The sequence below is a fragment of the Acanthopagrus latus genome, chromosome 4, assembly GCF_904848185.1.
Source record: "Acanthopagrus latus isolate v.2019 chromosome 4, fAcaLat1.1, whole genome shotgun sequence".
Lineage (NCBI taxonomy): Eukaryota > Metazoa > Chordata > Actinopteri > Spariformes > Sparidae > Acanthopagrus > Acanthopagrus latus.
This window is the reverse complement of record NC_051042.1, coordinates 34,527,701-34,547,943: the sequence shown is the minus strand read 5'-3', so window position 1 is coordinate 34,547,943 and position 20,243 is coordinate 34,527,701. Positions and strand designations below refer to the sequence as shown.

General features: G+C 45.7%; 1 protein-coding gene across 1 annotated transcript; it reads left to right on the top strand.

The window, feature by feature from the left end:
- The first annotated feature begins 2,396 nt into the window (after nt 1–2,396).
- LOC119018208 (USP6 N-terminal-like protein) lies at nt 2,397–20,047 on the top strand. Its single transcript, XM_037095718.1, has 14 exons — nt 2,397–2,706; nt 7,197–7,270; nt 10,812–10,897; nt 11,015–11,054; nt 11,157–11,237; nt 12,319–12,426; nt 12,586–12,695; nt 13,997–14,045; nt 15,217–15,337; nt 15,499–15,593; nt 15,738–15,803; nt 17,042–17,141; nt 17,563–17,715; nt 17,835–20,047. Exons 2-14 carry the CDS (start codon nt 7,205–7,207, stop codon nt 18,473–18,475), a joined length of 1,716 nt encoding a protein of 571 aa, XP_036951613.1. The 5' UTR covers nt 2,397–2,706; nt 7,197–7,204; the 3' UTR covers nt 18,476–20,047.
- Nucleotides 20,048–20,243: the final 196 nt, after the last annotated feature.

Genomic DNA, 20,243 nt, shown 5'->3' with positions numbered 1-20,243 from the left:
ACACAGTCTGTCTAAAGTTAAAGGTAGAATCAGTAGGATTTGTCCCAGCTGTTCCTGAACGCACCACAGAGACAGTTGATTGTTGAGTCTCATTCCCAGGACGTCAAATAGACACATGTTGGGTTGGTAAAGCGTCCCGAGCAGCAACAAAGAGAGAAAATCAGAAACTCTCTGCAGATACGAGACACTAACACGCCTTTTCTCCACATTCCAGCCTCCCTCTCTGTCTGTTTACGGCTTCTTACGGCTTTTACGTCTTTGTCTCGTCTCGCTGCGTCTGATTGGTCCACATCAGTCTGATGATGCTGGGAAATAACAAGAATCCAGAATTCACCTCAGATGCATCAAACTGAAGTAACAAGGCTGTTCTGAAGCCATGAGGAGGAGAAAGTTCAGGTGTAGAGAGGAGAAGCCACACAGAGACTCAGAGGACACAGACATGAAACATGAACTGGAGGAGAGTAACTGAGTATTTATACTCTGTTACCTCAAACCTCCGACTAAACCATCGACATGAAGTCCATGAGACGAAACACAGAACAGACTTCATGTGCTTCATTCTGTATCTGAGGAGTTTCTATCAGCAGCAGAAGTGAATAAAATGAACATTTGCTTCATCAGAGTAAATATTAGATTAGTAAGACATAAAATGCGTCATTAAATATTCATTTTTTAAACCACTTGTTGATAAATATTTGCACGACTCCAGCAGCTGAAGCTGCAGCTCAGATGTGACGCGGCTGCTTCCTGTGGACATCAGAGAGGAACTGGACTCAGGTGTCGGTGATTTCACGACGACTGAGAATCTAAATTCAGGGAAAAGTTTGAAGTGAGACGAGAAAGTGAGACGATTTGTTGAATCTGTGAATTGAGACGTGTGTTTTTGTGAAGCTGCTGTTTGCACTGATCATTCATCACCGTGACGCTCGGCCACGCAGGCTTTTGCACTTTTCCTGTGTTGTGTTGCGTTTTGTATTTCGCAGCAGTCACGTTTGTTTGTTCCTGAAGCTTTTTTCAGCGTTTCAGTGTTTTTTGTTTTTTTTATCACTCTTAGTTTATTCATGTTTACTGTTTTAAGGTTTACCAGCAGTCAGTATGTTCGACTCTGTTCTGTCGTGTGCTGAAATATGATCACTTTATACGCTTAATAAACATCACATGAATGATCCTTCATGTCATTCTTATTTTGATGCCAATGATTTTTATACTTTTACAGAACTTTTCCTTGTAACAGAATATTCCTGCACAGTCAGATTACTTCTGTCAGTGGATACAGAACATGAATCTTCCCTCTCAGGTCGTCTGAACAACATAAAGACGCCTGAAGTTGTTAAACTGTTCAATAGTTCAGAAGGAAAAATAAAAAGTTGAGAGAAATTTAAAGTTTAACATGATTTCAGTTTTGTTTAGAGTATCCTAAAGTCGTACTCGTGTAACAGTAAAGATATCAAGTTAAAATATCATTTTGGCAAAGTTCAAGTAAAAGTAAATCTGTTTCCACGTGAGTATATAAATATATATATTTATATATCTGGTACACTGGGGGTTGACTCATCGACGTGGCGGATTTTAGATCCAGTATTCAGCGTTTTTCTGTTAATATTTTTTTTTTAATTTGAATAAAATACTTTGAAGATGTTCTACTTTGCCTCTGATGCAGCATGTAATCTGTAAAGTAACTAGTAACTAAAGTTATCAACTAAATGTAGCTCAGTTAAAGGTTTTGCCTCCAAAAAATGTGCTGGAGTGGAAATATGAACGACAGAATATGTAATAAAGTATTTGTACTTCAGTGCAGCGCTGAGTAAATGTTACATTCTCCTTCTGCCTGATCTGTGTTTTCTTCCAAAGCTGATCAACAGAACGATGAGTAAATAAATATCTAAATAAAATGAAATAATGTCGCTGTTTTAATAGTCAGTGTTACTTCTTCGGTGCGACACTGAAAAATGTAAATTTCGTTTTATTATTATTTTTTTATTATTATAATTTTTGTGTTTTTCAGTCACAATCTTGTAGCTTCTTGTTATTTATTTTATTAGTGACTTAATTTATATTTTTGTCCATTTTGGCGTTATTGTGTATTTATATGTTTTATTATATCTCAGAATTATGTTTATTATAATCTGTTGTTTTGCGCCTCGTCTGTGAAAACGTAGCATAATAAAAATGACTGTGATTCTTCTTCATCCTGCATCAGAGCCAGAAAACCTGTTTTTAATTTAGTGTATCTGATAAAATACATTTTACTGCTCAGCTCTGTCCCGCGTCTGTCCAGCAGATGGAGGCAGAAGAGAGAGAGAGAGAGAGAGTGTGTGTGTGTGTGTGTGTGTGTGTGTGTGTGTGTGTGTGTGTGTGTGTGTGTGTGTCCGTCCTGTCTCTTTAAGGCCGGGTCTCTCCGCTCCCTCCCGGCTGACTGCTGCCACGCTGCGGCGCCTGCTCAGTGCGCCTCCGCCGCCGCTGCTCGGATCCCGGACCAGGAGCTGCTCCGTCCCCCCGTCTGCTGCATCCTGTGTGCGTGTGTGTGCGTGTGTGTATGTGTGTGCGCGCGCTGTCTGATGGTTAACCTATGGATTGACGGAGGGAGGCTTTTGTTGTCAGCCCGGTGGTTTGTTCTGCTGGAGCGGCACTTTCACCGGAGCATGCCCAGAGGAGCCGGAGCCGCGCTCCTGCACGGATAGCGCAGAGGTCCAGCCGACAGACACGGTAACGACCCGGATTCTTCTCTTTATCTCGTCCTGGTTCCGTCTTTTGTTTGTTATTCTCATTAGGATAAAAAGCTCTCGCGTGACGCTGCGGCACCGTCTCGCGTCCCGGCGTCACGGCTCATCCTGCGGGAGGCTGCGGGTTCGTTTACCGGCAGAATAAAGGACGGTGTGAGCGTCAGAGAGGTCCAGAGCTGGGTCAGATGGGTCTGTACGGTCAGCGCACCGGGACCAGCATCCTCCAGCCATCACCTCCAGGCTCTACGGGTCCCCTCAGGAGCGGAGCGTGAAGGCAGCAGCGGCGTTCAGGCCTGCTGGGAGCTCACAGCTCCAGAAAACACACTCGAGTTCCTTTATTTAACATCTGAAACTGCATGTATAAGAGCTGCTGCTGATGAAGATGAAGGTGATGATGAGGATGAAGGTGATGATGACGAGCTCAGTGTAAATAAAAGCACAACGTGGCTGTTAAAGATGCTCTGGAGTTAACAAAATAAAAGCATCAGCCAACCATTTCTAGACAAAAACAAAAGCATTTTTTTTTAATCACCAGAATAAATCATCATGTAACTGAACTGATCAATCCCTCACTGATCAATAATGATAACATTAGAATCGCAATCATTACAGTGTAACTAAGTACATTTACTCAAGTTTTTTTTCTGTATCTTGCATCTTGGAACTTTAGTTACTTTGCAGATGACACGCTGCATCAGAGGAAACCTTCACCTGTCTGTCAGTAAACAAGAAAACACTGATTCCAATAATTAGCAAAATGTTAAAAATGATAAATTCTGAAGTTGAGTGTCACAAAAACACTCAGTCAGGGTGAGAAAACATCGAGGTTTGATTTCCACGTCCACAGATGGAGATGTCCAACTCTCCCTCATCAGATATCCGGTTCTGTCGGGTCAACAAAGGATGAAAAAATTCGCAGGTTCATCCGTCTGGCAGCCATGTTGGCTCTGATCATGCAACACGTCAGCCTCGGTCATATCCACGGTTTGAAGAAATGTTAGCTGCTGACATGACATCCTGCTGACGGGGCAGATTCTACCTGTATCTTTACTAACAACATGAAAATAGAATTAAATATCTTGGATAAACAGATGTACGTTATGATAACCGTCATTTTCTTACCACAGGAAATTTTCAAACATGATAAAACCCTTTCCGACCACATGGAGATGATATCTAGAGTCTGTGCATCAAGTTTAAAACTCATTTGCAGCATTTCAGCAAAAAGTAAACTAGAGGAGGGTTCACAGCTTCATCAGTGGGCGTCTCATCTTCTACAGACTGGAAAGAGACGTTGGAGACGACATCTACGTCTTCTGATCGTCAACATTTGGTCCACTCTTGTTTTTCAGATTAAAACTTGAATCTGTACTAACAGAACAAAAGCCTGCAGCTGATGGATGTGAGCCGCCGGCATGCAGCAACCTTTAACATCCATCAGCCTGTGTCGACGATGCATCCTGGATTACAGTCTGGTTCTTTAGCTAGCACCATGGTTCTGATACTGAACAGAACCAGTTCTAGAACCATAACACATTTGGTAACGAAGGAGTAACAGAGCTGGTTCTTTATTCTCTGATCTACTTTTCTTCCCTTCCCTCTCTGACCGTCTCTCCTCCGACTGGACTCCACCACGTCAGACTTCTGTCTCCTCTTCGGGTTTAGAGACTTTTAGTTTCTGTGTGTTCAGGACAGTCAGGTGGAGTTCAGAGCTGCCGTCCAGTCTCTCTGCTCTCCCCCCAGTTTGGGCCTCCACCCTTCTTACTGGGAGTCCAGCCAGCGCTCGTCTGTGATTTAGTGCGCTGACCACATGCAGCCGCTGCCATATGCTTCAGACGACAGCTCATATTTAAAGCTTCTGTAAGCTTTAACCTTTTTACACGAACCTCTGCAGCGCCGCAGCTGATCGGAAACTCTGAGGCAGAACTGAAATCCAGCGAGTGTCTCAAGTCTCAAGATCCAAATGTCTGAGGGGTTACAGTGACCCGAAGGGGTTCTGACCCTGATGTTTACAGAGAGAGTGAAGAGAACAGGAGCTTCTTTAGACCATGACGGGACAAAACCAGTAAAAAAACCTTCAGGGTTTGTTGCTCCAAGAGGGAGACGACTGAAAAACAAAGAAATATGGCAGAAAAAACATCTGATATGTGGAGATTCTGCCCAGCAGAGGTCCAGTTATCTACTGATCACTTCACTTTCACAGTCCAGCTGTTGTTGTTGTTGTTGTTGTTGTTGTTGTTGTTGTGCATGTTGAAAGATGATTGGTTGCTGTCTCCAGATGAACTCGAGATGAACTCATGTTCGGGTCGGTCACAGTCAAAGGATGTTGAAGAACTGGAGATCTGTTGTTGTTCGCTGACTTTGAACCCGAGCAGATTCTCTACGACAGAAGTGTCGGCAGTGAAAAGTTCAATGTGACTTCAACTTTTTAATGTGGTCTGGATGAAAATATGCACTTTAAATCCAAACCAGAGCTGCTAAAGAGTTTGACTTTGTCTACAGATCAGGACTCTGACAGTTCAAAGATTTAAAGTTGTTTCACCAGCAACATCATTCTGTTTCCAGAGATTGTATTTGTTGGTTTCAACTGTTGGCCGGACAAAACAAGACACCCGAAGACTTTAATCAATAATGAAAATAATCATGTAACAGATAATAATCAGGCTCCCAGCAGCAGACTGAAGCTTCTACACTGTATCTGTGTCACTGACCATCGACCATCCTCCACCTGACTGAATTATTCAGCCAGGTTAACCCACATTCAGACGCACAAACTGGGACAAAACACGATGAACTGGCCCCCGTTTAACACGAGCTGAGAGTCAGGACAGAAGTGTTTCCTCCTGGATCTCACCGTGACGGACGTCCACTGACTGCTGACTGAAGGCTTCAGCAGCTGAACATACGTCACGTTTGCAGGACAGGCTGGAGAGCTCGCTCACTGCTGCTGCTAAACCAAACCTCTGACTCACTTTGCAAATGTGGCCTTGTATGTCTCGTTCTCTCTGGAGCTGCACGATTCGACAAAGTATCATCGAAATGTAAAATATGTTGAAAATGATGTCGTCATGGCACTGCGCCGTCTGTCAAACCTCACAGCTGATATGGTTCAGTGGGACAGAGATCAGGACTCAGATCAGCTGTGGTTTGATGATGGGTTTGTTTTGAATCTCAGCCACAGATCCAGAGTGAAGCCGTCGCTCGTCTTCAGTCCTCAGAGCTCTTTGTTCCTCTTTGTTCCTGCTTTGGGAATATCAGGCTTTCACTGCATAATCCCGCTTTGCAGATATTCCTAATCCAGATGGTTTGCGTGTCCTGCGTGTCTGGATTATCACCCTGGGTCCCGTCGTAGACGAGGGATTTAAACCCTCTTTGCTTTGTTTGGGGATGATTTAGCAGCACCCCTCCGGCTCCCGCTGGGGTTTGTGCATCTTTGTAAAAGAGACAAAAGTATCCTCGATCCTTGTTTTGACATCATGAACCATGATACGAACTGTACCGGATGATATTGAATGTCTCAGTGAATTGTGGGATTAGTTTTGTAATAGTTAACCAGAAGAGTGACTCACACCAGGAGGATCTGTTGGTGTTCCAGGTATCGTGCAGCAGGCTGGGTGGAGGTGGAGGCTTCAGGAACACCGACGCTGTCAGGTTGATCGTTCCCATGAGGTTTATATTACTGCAGCCTGCAGCAGACTCAGTCCAGCTCTCTCATGTTGCCCATCTCTGGCTGTCAAACCTGCAGGACTCTGCTCACTCATGACCCGGTTCTGGAGATCCGGCTCGATGACCACGTCTCAAATCGTTCGACCTCGTGGAGATCAAACTCATCACTCAGCGCTTCTGTTGACAGAATTAATGTTTTGGTTTCATCCTTTTCATTTTTTGAAAAGTGTTGGAACAGTTCAGAGGATAAATCTGGTCTTTATCTCCTCAGTTTCTGAGTTCACAGAACATTTCTGGATCTTGATGCATCCAGAGACTGATCGCAGCAGACGAGCTGTACGGAGCCGTCTCAGGTTTCTCTGGTTGTTTTTTCCATTTTAAAACAAATCTCCACTCCTCAGTGTCAAACTAATCCAGTGATGTCCGTCTGTACATACACGAGCACACTGCCAACAGGAAGTGCTCACAGCTACAGTTGACTTCGTCGACGTGTTTCGTTGTGATGCTCCAGAAATGTTTTGTGGACTCTGAAACTTCACCTGTTCCTTAAAATCATGTTTCTCTTCTGCATTTTCGGTAAATGTTAAACACACATCATGTAACCAACAGCTGAGCGCTTCGTTTCTTCTGAGTGATGAAGTCATTACACACAGAGATGTGCTTCGGATTCACGGCTCATCCTGTTGGTTCAGGTGCCAACTGCGCCCACATCGATCAGCTGTGCTCGTTTTTCTTCTGACTCATCTCGAGCTGCTGTTGTTGTTGTTGTTCTCCGGCTCACAGTTCTTTATTTTACTCTTTCTACAGATATTGACATGAAGAAAGACATTGAGACTATAATAGCAGAGGAACGTGCTGATATCATCTTGAAATATGCTACGGTGAGTTTGTTGTTTTCTGATTCATTCTGTTAAAACACTGATCCAGAATCGAGGTGTAGCAAAGTCTTATCCTCCTCCCTGCTCTAGTTATCCTTTGTTATCAGCATTTTGTAAAGTGAAAACATTCATCATCGTCATCGTCATCGTCAGTACCACAGGATGATTTTTGTGTAGTCACATCCTCTCCCGTGTTGTGTGATTTTCTGTAGGATGGAGAGTTCACACGTGGTTGATTTTGTGGTAAAAGAAACCAACAGACACACTGAGGAGGACGAGAGTGTGAACGCAAATGTGTGTTGTGTGTTTTGTGTGTGGTGCATCTCTGCGTGTGTGTGGGTGGATGTGAGTGTGCTGCCACAGAGCATTAATAACACGTTGTGTAATAACACGTTTGAGCGAGTGGTTTCGTGTGATTGGAGAATGATGACCAGATTTATGAAATCCGACTGAAACTGAAACTAACATTTAAAACCCGACATGAGAATATTTAAACTGACAGAACTGAAAACAATGAGGAAATCTGCCTCTGTTTCCAGTTTTAGTCTCGAGCTAGTGACGATCAGTAAGTGATGATAACTCGTGCGGTGCCTGTGAAAACATGCTGCTTGGCTCAGATGATCTGGTGATGTAAGAGGGTTACAGATCCAGTCTGAAGCCTCCTGAGCAGCTCACAGACTCACCGGGCCGACCCGATAATATCAGACATGTTTGATATTTGAAATCTGGATGATTACGTCGGTACTGTCCGAGCCGGCCCACAACAACTTAATGAGAGAGGCCTCCAGGAGCAGCTGACGGTGCTGCCATGCAACGCTAAACCTTCCAGCGCTCGAGGCTAACGTTAGCTAACATGCTACTGTCAACAATAACTTCAAATCTCACCGCTGCTTCTTGCTCAAGAACATGAAACCAGTGTTGACGGCGTCCTCGCTCTCATCCAGACTCGTTAAACCTTCTGCTTTTGCTTTTACTTTCTAAAGCACGTTGTTGCACCACGCTATTCTCAGTTCTGTTTATGTCTGCTTCCCCATGAGATCATGTGGTCATCAGTGATTTCATATCAACACCTAGTGTGTCCAAATTATACTAAATTCAACTGTGTGCTTCCTCAGGAACAAACCTGCCAAGTGTGAAGTAGATTTCCCTGCTGGTACCAGAGGACAGCAGCGGCTGATTTATTTTTTCAGAGATCCTTCATTGATTTGCTTGTGAGGAGGCTTCACTCTGTGTCTGCTGACACCTGTCATGCTGAGAGATCATCAGACCAGCTGTGTGTTGAGATTATTCCCAGATGTTTCGTCTAAATCTGCTGAGCAGCATCAGATTATAAAGACAATGACAAAGACAGATGTTGTCACGATTCAGGACAAAAGCCGTGACGAGTGTGAAAGCCCCTCGAAGCCGCCTGACGCTTTGCATCCTCACTCGGAGCAACAAGCCACTTCACCGGATGCTCGTGTGGTGAAAGTGCTGATGCAGAGTCGAATGGGGGGAGATGAGGTTAAATTTAGCTCGGCAGCTCGGAGCAGAGGGGTGGGGGCGATGGTGGTGGTGGAGGGTTTGCTCCGTCTAGCCATAGCAACAGCTGTGACACACTGTGCAGCAATTGACTTGACACCGACCTCCGGGCGCTGGCTGGAGTCCCGGTCGTTATGATTTCTGTGTGGGGATGCTGGTTTACAGCAGAGTGCAGCGAGCAGGAGCAGAGCTGGAGAACCATCAGCTGTTTGTTCCACAGACACATGAAGCTTCACGTCTCTCACGCTGGTTTCAGAGGCAGCGCTAACCTTCAGACAACCAGGCCTGCAGATACAGTGTTGACACTGGAAATCATCTCACGTTGAACAGATGAATTAAAGGAACACTGTGTTCGATTCATTTTAATGACAGAGTGTCGTGGCTTTAAACCAAAAGCAGTGAACGATGACCTCCGTGTTGATGTTGGCTGTGTGTCCGATCTTTTGCTCTTGTCTTCAGTTTTTCTTGGATTCATCGCCGACTGTCCTCTGAACTCAGAATGCTTTATTTGACTCAGAGCCTGACCTATATATACAACATCGCCCTAACAGACCTTATATCAGGCATTTAGGCCCAGCTACGACAGAACCAGACAGAACCAGACTGATCTGAAACACAGCTGAAAGTTTAATTCAGTATCAGTGATGTTCTTTGTTCCCCTTCTTTTGTCTCACTGGTCATTCTGTGAATCAAATCATGTGAGTCGGATCTTTGAATTCAGTAGTTCTACATCAGCATGAGAAATTATGTGTGTGTCTCTGATCCGGTTCTGTAACACCGTGTGTGTCTCTGATCCGGTTCTGTAACACCGTGTGTGTCTCTGATCTGGTTCTGTAACACCGTGTGTGTCTCTGATCCGGTTCTGTAACACCGTGTGTGTCTCTGATCTGGTTCTGTAACACCATGTGTGTCTCTGATCCGGTTCTGTAACACCGTGTGTGTCTCTGATCCGGTTCTGTAACACCGTGTGTGTCTCTGATCTGGTTCTGTAACACTGTGTGTGTCTCTGACACCCTCACTGAGGAAGTATTTTTAGTCCTCTCACTTTCATGGCGCTGACATCACTCTGGAGCTCGGAGAGCCGACCCGACAGCGAAGAAGCCGAACGGTTTCCGTGTGCAGAATCTGACCCTCGCTGAGAGCAGGAGGCCGACTGGCTGCTTTCCAGACGTGCAGCCAACCACACAGCGGTGTTGTTATTCAGAGCCAGGGAGAAGCCTCTCCGGTAGGCTGTCGGAGGATTAGTTCCCTCTCTGTTATGTCAACACTGGGACCAGATTGTAGCTGAAATGGATTTTCCATGATACAAACATCGCTCCTGAACTTTGTGCTGCTTCATGCAGATTCTGAACACATGTTGGACAGTTTGACTGTCAGTGTTACCTGCTGCTACAGTTTGACTTATTGAAGCTGTTAGTGCTGAAACCTGTTTCTGCCATACGTGTGTGTGTGTGCGTGTGTGCATGTATGCAGCAGTGTGTACATGCAGCATGTGTCGTGTGTTCAGTGTGCAGAAGGGGCCCAGATGTTTTGACAACTACTGCATGATTTGCAATAAAAAAGAGATTCATGCTATCAAAGAATAAATCCCAACATGCCTTTTTATGGATCAAACTGATGTTCTTCCTGAGACCCGCCCATCTGGGCCTCTGATTGGTTCCCTTCATTGTATGAGAGGATGTTGTTCACTGAGCAGTTTGACTTAAAACTAAATGGTATTTGACGATCTTAACGAGAAAGTGTGACATCAAGACTGTATTTGTCTCCCGTCATGGCCTCGTGTACTGAGCATGAAGAGCATTTACCTTTTGAACGATGTTGTTTTCTGGTGAGCTGTAGATTTGAAGTCTTGTAGTCATTAACCCTGCTGAGGTGCCCTTGAACAAGGCTTCAAACCTCCAGCTGCATGTTCTCCGGTAATCTAATAACTAGTTAGATAGTTTGAATCTGTATCAATAAGTGTGTGTGTGTGTGTGTACGTGTGTGTGTGTGTGTGTGTGCGTGTGTGTGTGTGTGTCTCCAGGGCAGGCAGGGCGGGGTGGAGATCGATCCCTGGGAAGATGCCGACTACAGTATCTACAAAGTCATCGACCGCTTCGGCTTCATGCAGTACGTCTTTTCTTATTTCCCGTCTCTTCTTTGCGTCCTTCCTGTCGGTGAACTCGTGTGTCAGTCTCAGTTTCTGAGCCTGATGGTTCTGTTTTTTCATTCATTCATGTTCTCCAGCGAGGATGAGCTGCCGGCCCCGACTGCACACGAGGAAAAGGTAAAGATGGAAATGATGAGAAAGCTGCACACAGGCTGCAGAACGTTCCTGCAGCCTGTTGCCAGCCGTGTGTGTGTTCACCAGCTTCTGTCTGGTTCACAGAGGAAGCAGCTGGAGATCGAGCGAGCAGAGAAGTGGCTGAAGATGGTGAAGAAGTGGGATAAATACAAGAACAGCGACAGAGTGAGTAGCAGCCCACACACCAGATCTGCTTATTATTACTATTATTATTACTATTACTGCTGTCTGTTTGAGCGCTGACACTTGTATCTGTGAGGACACGCAGAATGAATCAGGGTCGAGTTCCTGCAGCGACACACTGAATTCCTGCACGACTGGCTCACTCTTTCTGAATAACTCAGATCAGAACTTTACGTAATCCCTAAAATATGAGTCAACTAGAAGATAATTGGAGGGGAAAACCACCACCCACACCGAGCAGTCCTCCGACCTGCACTCCCAAACACTCAGAGCTCTGCTCGTGTTTCTCATGTGAACTCTTTATTATCGCGCCTGTAGCAACAACTCTGCAGAGATGTTCTTCGTCTGTTTCAGCTCAGAGGTTTGGGTTTGAGTCCGGTGTCAGAACCTCGTCTCCTGCCACAGAAACAGCTGACGATGATCTGAAATATGAGGAGCCTCAAAGTGATTAATATCATAGATAGATAAATGATCAGGAAAGAAATGATCACATGAGTACTTTGTGGAAAATACATGAATGAATTTGTAAAATGATTTAAGAAATTCAACCAGTCACTCAAATAAAACATCTTGAGATCGGACAGATTTTCCATCAGATTGTTCTCGCTCACAGCGACCAGCCTGGTTTCTGTCATCATGTTCATGACGGTGAGAAATAAAACTCCCGGACCCGTCTTTTATCTGAGCCGCACCAGAAGTTAATGAAGTGTTCTGGGCTGAGACTCGTCCTCCGTCTGAGATGGTTGGAAATCTGTTGAGTAGTTTTTGTGTCATCCTGCTGACAGACAGACAGACGCAGGTGAAAACAACCTGTTGATGGAGGTGTTTAGCCGCTTTACTTTTTATCTTACAGTTTCTTTGGTCCGACACACGTTCGGTACCTGCTGCACTCTGTTCACTGAATATGTTTCACATGTGAGAAACGTTTGCTTTGTTCCTGTGAACGCTGTCGTAGGCGAACCGTAGGCGGTTCAACTTTTCCGGTGACTCACACTCCACAGCGTCAGCTCTCTAAACCTTCTGGCTCTTTGTTCACCCACTGTTTATCTCTGCCGCTGTCTAGATGGTGAAACGGGTCTACAAGGGCATTCCCCTGCAGCTGAAAGGCCGCGCCTGGGCCCTGATGCTGGACGTGGAGAAGTCCAAGAAGGAGAACGAGGGAAAATATGAGGTGAAAACAGAGACGATGTTCTTCAAGCATCAAGACGTGAGAGAGAAGCAGGAAGAGATTAGATGTAGGAGACGTGATGTAAACACAGCGTGGAGGAGGATTTCTTATAAGTCTGAATGAAATCAGGTGGTAATCTCTCTACTCCTCCTTTGTGGTCAGAAAATGAAGGAGCAGGCCCGGCGGTACTCGTCTGAGATCAAACAGATCGACCTGGACATCAACAGAACCTTCAGGAACCACATCATGTTCATGGATCGCTTCGGAGTCAAGTAAGTTTCTCAGTGTTCAAACAAACACGTCAGGCAAATTCTCCATCTGTCATTAATTTACGTCAGAGCCAAATGTTCGGACTCGCATTCTTTTCCTGGAGGTTCAGAAACCCGACCCGGTCTCAGGTGTCCGCGGGTTCTGGTTGTTATTCACTTCAGAATCAGAAGGTTTTCATGTGCCGGTTAGAAACACAAACTGTGGTGGAGGCTGTGATGTTGAGACCTCGGTGTGAACTTGTGCCGAGTGTGAGAGAGGTATTCAGGCCGTGTTCTGGACGGAACCTGATCCGGTCACAGAGTGATGTCACTGACAGTTTAATAGACCGCAGGCCCGTTCAGGAGAGCCACAGTGGAAAGTCTGCGGCAGCAGAACGTTTCAATATTTAATAAGAGCTCAGCGGCCCTGCAGAAAGGAACCTTTCTGTAGTGACGGAGGCGTGACGGGGTTCTACAGCCATGTTCTCTGTTCTCTGTTTATGGGTTTATTTAAAAGCCCGGTCCAGTTTATACAGTGAGACCTCCTGTAGAAAGCAGCACCATCTGAACTGAAGTCGCTTTCTGACATCGTTCACTTATTCTCTGTTTTTCTCGATGTTTTCAGAATGCACCCAAAAAATAAATACGTTTTTGTCGTAGTTTTTTAAAAGAATGTATCCTCAGCACACAGCACACCTCCAGAACCTCCAGAACCTCCAGAACCTCCAGCACATCGTCTCCATGAGTAGAACTGTGTTGGCATGATGCAGAAATGGCTGCAGTCAGACTTGATTAATAGTTGCAAACTGAACTCTCTACAGAGAGAAATATCAGCCGGTCGTCAGGTATTGATAATTAATCAGTGTGTGATCTCGTGAAGGTCATTATTAAAGATCATTTTTCTCCTGCAGTTTGTTGTAAAGCTGTTGAAATATAAAACTGTGAAGACACTCGGACAGTTAAAAGTTTTGAAGATGCTCCTGTGAACCAACGAGCTCACAAACATTTCTCACTTCTCTCTCTGTGATGGGGCGGCGGCCATGTTGGCATCTGTGACGTGTGTTGAGCGAGAAGACGACATTTCACTTCATCTTTACAACACTTGTGACTTTAATGACTTCCTGCATCATGTTTTAAACTCACAGACATGGTGTGTGTGATCGAGCAGGATCTAGAGTTTATTTATCGTCTCTCCTTTGACTAAAATAAGTTCCCATGTCTGTAATAATTCACTGCACACATAGTGAACCGTGTCATTGATAACTGTGTCTATAAGTGGTGTAACTCCTCTTCATCTCCTCATGTTCCTCCTCTCCTCTCTGCAGGCAGCAGTCTCTGTTCCACGTCCTCTCTGCATATTCAGTCTACAACACAGTAAGTGGCTGCTTCTCCTTCATCACATGAAACCCTCAAATACCAGTTTAACTCAATTTGACTGATAAACATCTCGATGGCAGTTTTCTCTTCCTGAGCAGAGCCGAGGCTTCGGTTCATTCTGTGCTGTCACAGTTCGCTGTGCTTTTTATCTGATCCCTGGTCAGCTCTCTGAAGCTGCAGGCAGGACTTTACTGTCACAGGAAAGTTTCAGATCCACAGCTGCTGGAAAGAAACCAGAAATCATTTTAGATGTGACTGAGAACCAAGAAATGAAACCCTCAGTTAATGTCAGTTGTCCTGGTTCAAACTGTGGTTCAAGTCCGCCTGTTTTAAAGAAAAAAGGTTAGGTTGTGTAGAAAAACACAACTTGAAATGCTGCTGCAGAATACGATGACACATCTTATCCTCCACCATCGTCAGCGCAGTTCGTTAACGACAGTCTGAACAACAACTGCTTAGAAATATAACGTAATGTTGTTTGAAATAATGCGTCTGCTGGTTTCTGTGAACGTTTATGTTTAATCTCTGTTTTCATTCTGCTCTACTTTCAAAACACAACAACTGGTTAAAGGTGCAATATGTAAGAATGTGTCATCTATCAATTCAAAACAAATGGAGGGCAGCAAAACACAAGAACAACAGCTAACTGCTGCTAACGGTGGCTGTTGTTAGCTTGTTAGCTCAGCAAGCCGAGCGGCTGGTGGGTAGGGTACCGACCGGATCAGGTTTAGTTGTTGCTGTTGTTCTCACCAGTTCAGGATGATGAACATGAAAATCTGAACCACATTTCATATCGATTCATCCAGTTGTTGTTTAGATGTTACAGCAAAAAAACAAAACTGTCTTTTGTCTGTACAAATGATTGAATCTATACTTCTGAACTGAACTGAGACAAACTTTCTTTCAAAAATGTTGCTAACATTAGCATCACTGTGCTACGTGCTGCTGCAGGGACACAACACATCACAGAGGTTTCCATGGTTACTACAGTGCCTCTTTTGTTGCCGACCAGCAGTGATGTTCACTCGTGCACATTTTATTTCTCTGAGATAGCTGACGGTCACTCGTCCTGAGCTGGATCACAGCCGGGCCTGTCAGCAGCGTGTTGAAGCACAGCTGCGTTGAACCCGTCATGTGACTGTCCTTCATTTTGTCCCGTCGCCTGCAGGAGGTGAGCTACTGCCAGGGGATGAGTCAGATCGCCGCCCTGCTGCTGATGTACATGAACGAGGAAGACGCCTTCTGGGCGCTGTCACAGCTGCTGACCAATCAGAAACACAGCATGCACGGTGAGACGGAGCGCTGCTCAGAAAACACGACACATGTTGAAGTCAGTTTCCTCTCAGGGCGAGGGAGCTGCTGACAGGCTGCTTGTCCAGAGAGATTTGGATTTGTATTAAAAGGGATTAAAAAGTGCCTCCCTCTCTTCTTCTTCTTCTTCTTCTTTAAGGATTTTTTGTTCCCGGGTTCCCCAAACTTCAGCGATTCCAGGCACATCATGATCAGATTATCTCCAAACTCATCCCCAAACTGAAGAAACATCTGGTGAGGTCACTGTTACACAACAGTGTCAGAACAGAGACTGAGGGCAAAGTCACGGCGCTGCTGCAAGAATTCAGATTTGTGACATTTAATGTGATTGGCTGGCAGTTTGTTATTTGCTGATTGTCTCTCTGTGTCTCTCTGCAGGACAGAGAGCAGATGTCTGCAGGGATCTACAGCACCAAGTGGTTCCTCCAGTGTTTCATTGACAGGGTGAGAAACCTGCTGATCCTCCGTCTGTGTCTCACCTCCAGGTTATAACCTGAATCCATCACATTTAAAGCAGAAGCAGCTCATCAGGCCTTATCTGCAGGGAACAATAATGAAATTACAGCTCGATTAAAATGAAATCTGATCACTTCATCAGCTCTGGTCTCAGCGCCTGCTGTGTTAAGATAAGAAAAGGTGAAGCTGTCCTTGAACACCTCACTCCTGATGAGTTCTCCTTGAAGAGCGAGAGACTTTAAATCTTCAGTAACCAGAGAGGAAGGAATAACTAGCTTTACATCACTGACTTAGAAAATGAGCTGACACCTGATGAGTTTGTGGTCTCAGTTGTTCGTTTCAAGTCTTCATTTAGTAAATTCTGGTCCTGTTGACAGTAAAACAGACCCTGAAGCAGAGGATGCTTTCAGGCGCAGCCACCAGCTCGTGTCCTCGGCTCAGGATATCCTCCTCAGCTCCACCCTCTTGTCTAAATATGGTCACTACCGGCTCTGGAAGGACTTCAGGTGCCAAAGTGATTTGAAAGGAGTTTTTTACACCCTCGATGTGAAGACGAGCTCGTGCAGCCACTTCAGATGGGGTGCATGCCAACACTTTCAGCTCAGCAGCTGCAGTGAGTTCAGCTTTAAACAGGGTGTAAATAACACATTTCAACACTGTTTTACTGTGAAGCTCCAGAAATGTTTTGTGGACTCAAACCATGAACATTATCAGTCCAGAACAGAACAGATCTCAGTCTACAGAACTTTTTATCAACAGGACTCCTTACTGGCCCGAGTGACACATGACTTCTGGGAAGTACAACCTAAAAAAAACACAACAGAAAGTTATTTCCAAGAATTACCAGGGAATGTGTCAGATTTCCTTTTTACAGTTGATTTTAGATGATTTCAGCATTAAAGCATGCTGCTGATATTCGAGCTCGGGGACATTGCATTAGAAGAGAGCATTAAGAGCTGTTAAGCTAAACTGCTATTAGTCTCCTCCATGCATGCCCACAATCCTGTGGTGGTGGTCTGGCAGGATTCAGCCGCTGTCAGCACTTCTCCGTCCTGCTGAGTCGCTCGGCTCGGAGGGGCCCGTGGGCCTCTGAGGTCTGGGAAAGAACCAAACAAACCTCCTGACTCCGGCCAGGGGGAGAGCTGCAGATATGTCAAACCGCCAGCATAAACAAACCCGACTGCCTGGCAGCGATATGGTGACCTGATGTGTTCGTGTTCCTGCAGACGCCGTTCACGCTGACCCTTCGCCTGTGGGACATTTTCATCCTGGAGGGAGACCGGCTCCTCACCGCCATGTCGTACACCATCCTGAAGATACACAAGAGTGAGGAGACCAACAGACACCACACGAACACAAACACATTGTTTAGTCAGGTTCCATCATCGGCTTCACCCTGATGTTCTGAAATCAAGTGTATCGGATGATTTTCAGCTGTTGTTATTTCTGAAAGTTGTCCAGAGTGTAAAGGTCGAAGAGCAGCCGAACATTATTCACAGTCGAAGCCTTTTTTATGACGGCTTAAAGGATCATTCAACAAATTAAAGTTATTGTTCTGTTTGAAAGTCAAATCAGAAGATCTGTTCAACTCTGGTGTTTGTACTGTGAATATAAAACTAAAGCCAGGTTAGCTTAGAGCCCTTATGAAACAGCTGCCAGAGTAACATGATGAAGTGTGTGTGTGTGTGTGTGTGTGTGTGTGTGTGTGTGTGTGTGTGTGTGTGTGTGTGTGTGTGTGTGTGCGCAGAGCGTCTGTTGAAGATGTCTCTGGAGGAGCTCAGAGAGTTCCTGCAGGAGCGGATCTCGCAGACGTTCTTCTACAGCGACGACGTGATCATCGAGCAGCTTCAGGCCTCCATGACGGAGCTGAGGAAGATGAAGCTGGACCTTCCTCCTCCAGGTACGCAGCTGCATGCACACAGCTCTGAGAGGCCTCGGGTCTGACTCAGCTGAGTTTTGTCCCGTTGGGGTCGGTGCTTTGTCTTCTCAACATCCTCTGTGCACCTGCTCTGTTCTCAGGGAAGCCTGAGGAGTTGCCTCGGAAGCCTCTGGGTCAGGAGCTGCCGTTGAGTCCCAGCAGAGGGAAGCCGTCCTCGGCCAGCGGGTTCCCCAGAGCAGGCCTGAGCCTCCACATCATCTCCCACCAGCCTGACTCCATATCCCCGGACCAGAGCCCCTCTAAGGACCCCCGGGATCTGGACACTGTGGATGATGAAGAGGCCCCGCTGCCTTCCCCAGACCCCATCATCATCCACAGCCAGGCGCCGCTCACACCTGACGGCTCCCCGCTGATGGGGCCTCCACCTTACCAGCCCCCAGCAGGGGAGGCAGCAGATCGCTCCTCACCACCAGATGACGGGACAGAGATGGAGGACGCGGATCTGGTCTCCACAGACGACTCCTTCGTGACCACTCGCTCAGCTGTCATCACCGACCAGTCCCCCTGTAAGGTCCCGCGGACTGTCTCGGCACCCGTAGCCCAGGCGACCTCACCGGTCTCGGGCCTTGCTCAGTCTGAGAGTCTGTCTGCGGCTGAGAGGGCAGAGGACCGGTACCTGGTCCAGCTGCTGGAGCAGGCCTCAGCTCTGACCACCAGCAGGAACCAGAACCAGGACTTGAGTGAAGCCTCAGAGGAAACACAGGCTACAGACACTTCATGAAATGATTCTGTGGCCTCTTCATCTGTGACCGGATGACGTGACAGTATAATTTATCAGTCAGATTATCAGTGTGAAGCAATAATTGCTTTAAACGTTTCAGGACGCAGTGTTCATTTTGTTAACTTAAAAAGTTTAGTTAAAGTTCCTCCTTTAGATTTTTAAACACGTTTTCATGTGAGGCAGATGGTCCTGAACAACCTGAACAGCAGCTTCTGGATCTAATGACCCAAACCGCAGACTTACATTTGGCTGTTTTTGTTTTTAACCCACTTCTCACGAATCCCCCAAATGTATAGAAGTGAAATGCAAAATAATAAATGTGGGTTTAATTTGCAGAGAATTTACAAATGTGGATGAAAGCAGGATGAGAGCAGAGGAAGGCTTCCCCGACACCACCACGTCTGCCGCTCAGTCACTCTCTGCCCTCACAGCTCGTGCACGAGGCATGTTGTTTGCATTTTGATAAATTGTGCTTGTTTCCCATATTTTGAGGGAACCTGCGTGAGACACGGCGTGCAGGGCTCGACATCACAGCCACACTGTGTCCTGTTTGGCCTAAACAGTCTGAGATACCTGAGAAATCGATTTAATGGACATCCGAGGCATCACCCTTTACAATAAAATCAACCTTGTTTTGTAGTTTTGTAACGTTTCGTCGAACAGAGAACGACATGTTGCTCCGTCAGCCTTTGTAAAATGTTTGCTAGCAGAGTTACAGTTTTATTTTTTGTACCAATGTCTCGATGCCTTATTTGGATCAGCTCCAGTTCTTCTGTGGACGTAACCCTAACACAGGAAGTGAGGTCGTTTGACAACATCTGGACAAAAAGACAGAACCTGCAGGTGTTGGACTGAACTCCAAACCTCTGACGTGGTGAGCTGGCTCACTGGTATGATTGTACACATTGAAACCTATTGAGCTCATTTTACTTATGTGGTTTTTCTAGCTCAGTAATTTATTGTTTTATCGTCTTTGAGAGCATCCGGGTCACCTAACAGCCGCTCTGTGCTCGTTTCTCCTCAACAACTGGAATATTTGCTGCGTTTCCGTCGAGCTCCTCGAGCGGTTTTGTTTTGCAGTCTTGCAGACGACGATCTGGATTTAGAAGTGTCAGATTTTGTTAACGTCGTGTGTAGAAATGTACAGTACTGTAGAGCCTGTAGGTAGGAAGAGTTAGAACATTTCTTCAGCCCTGTGCTTAGAAATAGTGAAAGGCTGACATCTTGTGGTCGCTTTAGGAGCCGGAACATGACAGAAACATCAGGTGGGTCTTGTTCTCTGATGCCATCCATCTGAAAGGTGTGAATATGTTCCGGCTTTTACAACTCTGGCGGATCTGAACATGTTTTGATTTGTGTGTAGCCGTAGTCCAATCAACTTGCAGGTAGTTTCCTCCAGAAGCTTTAATGAGACGAAGCAGTCGTAGTGTGATGATGTTCAGCTCTTCAGGTCTGGAGCGTGTTGCATTCTCGGCTACAGATTCGTTGTATATTGAAATAAAGCACTTTTTTGTTTGGAGTTTGCAGAAAGTGACGAAACCCTGAAGCTGAAACAATACAACTTTAATCTTCTTTGGTTTCCTGTGTTTTTATTTGTGTCTTACAGAAAGTTGATTTTTGATGTCTGAGTTCACAGAAATACAAGTGTGAAACGTCACAACCGGTCCTGGTCCTGCAGGCTTCCGGACCTGCAGGTTTCAGGTGCGTCCCTGCTCCCACACACCGGATTTAAAGGATCTGCTCGTCATCAGGCTCTGCTGAAGTCTGA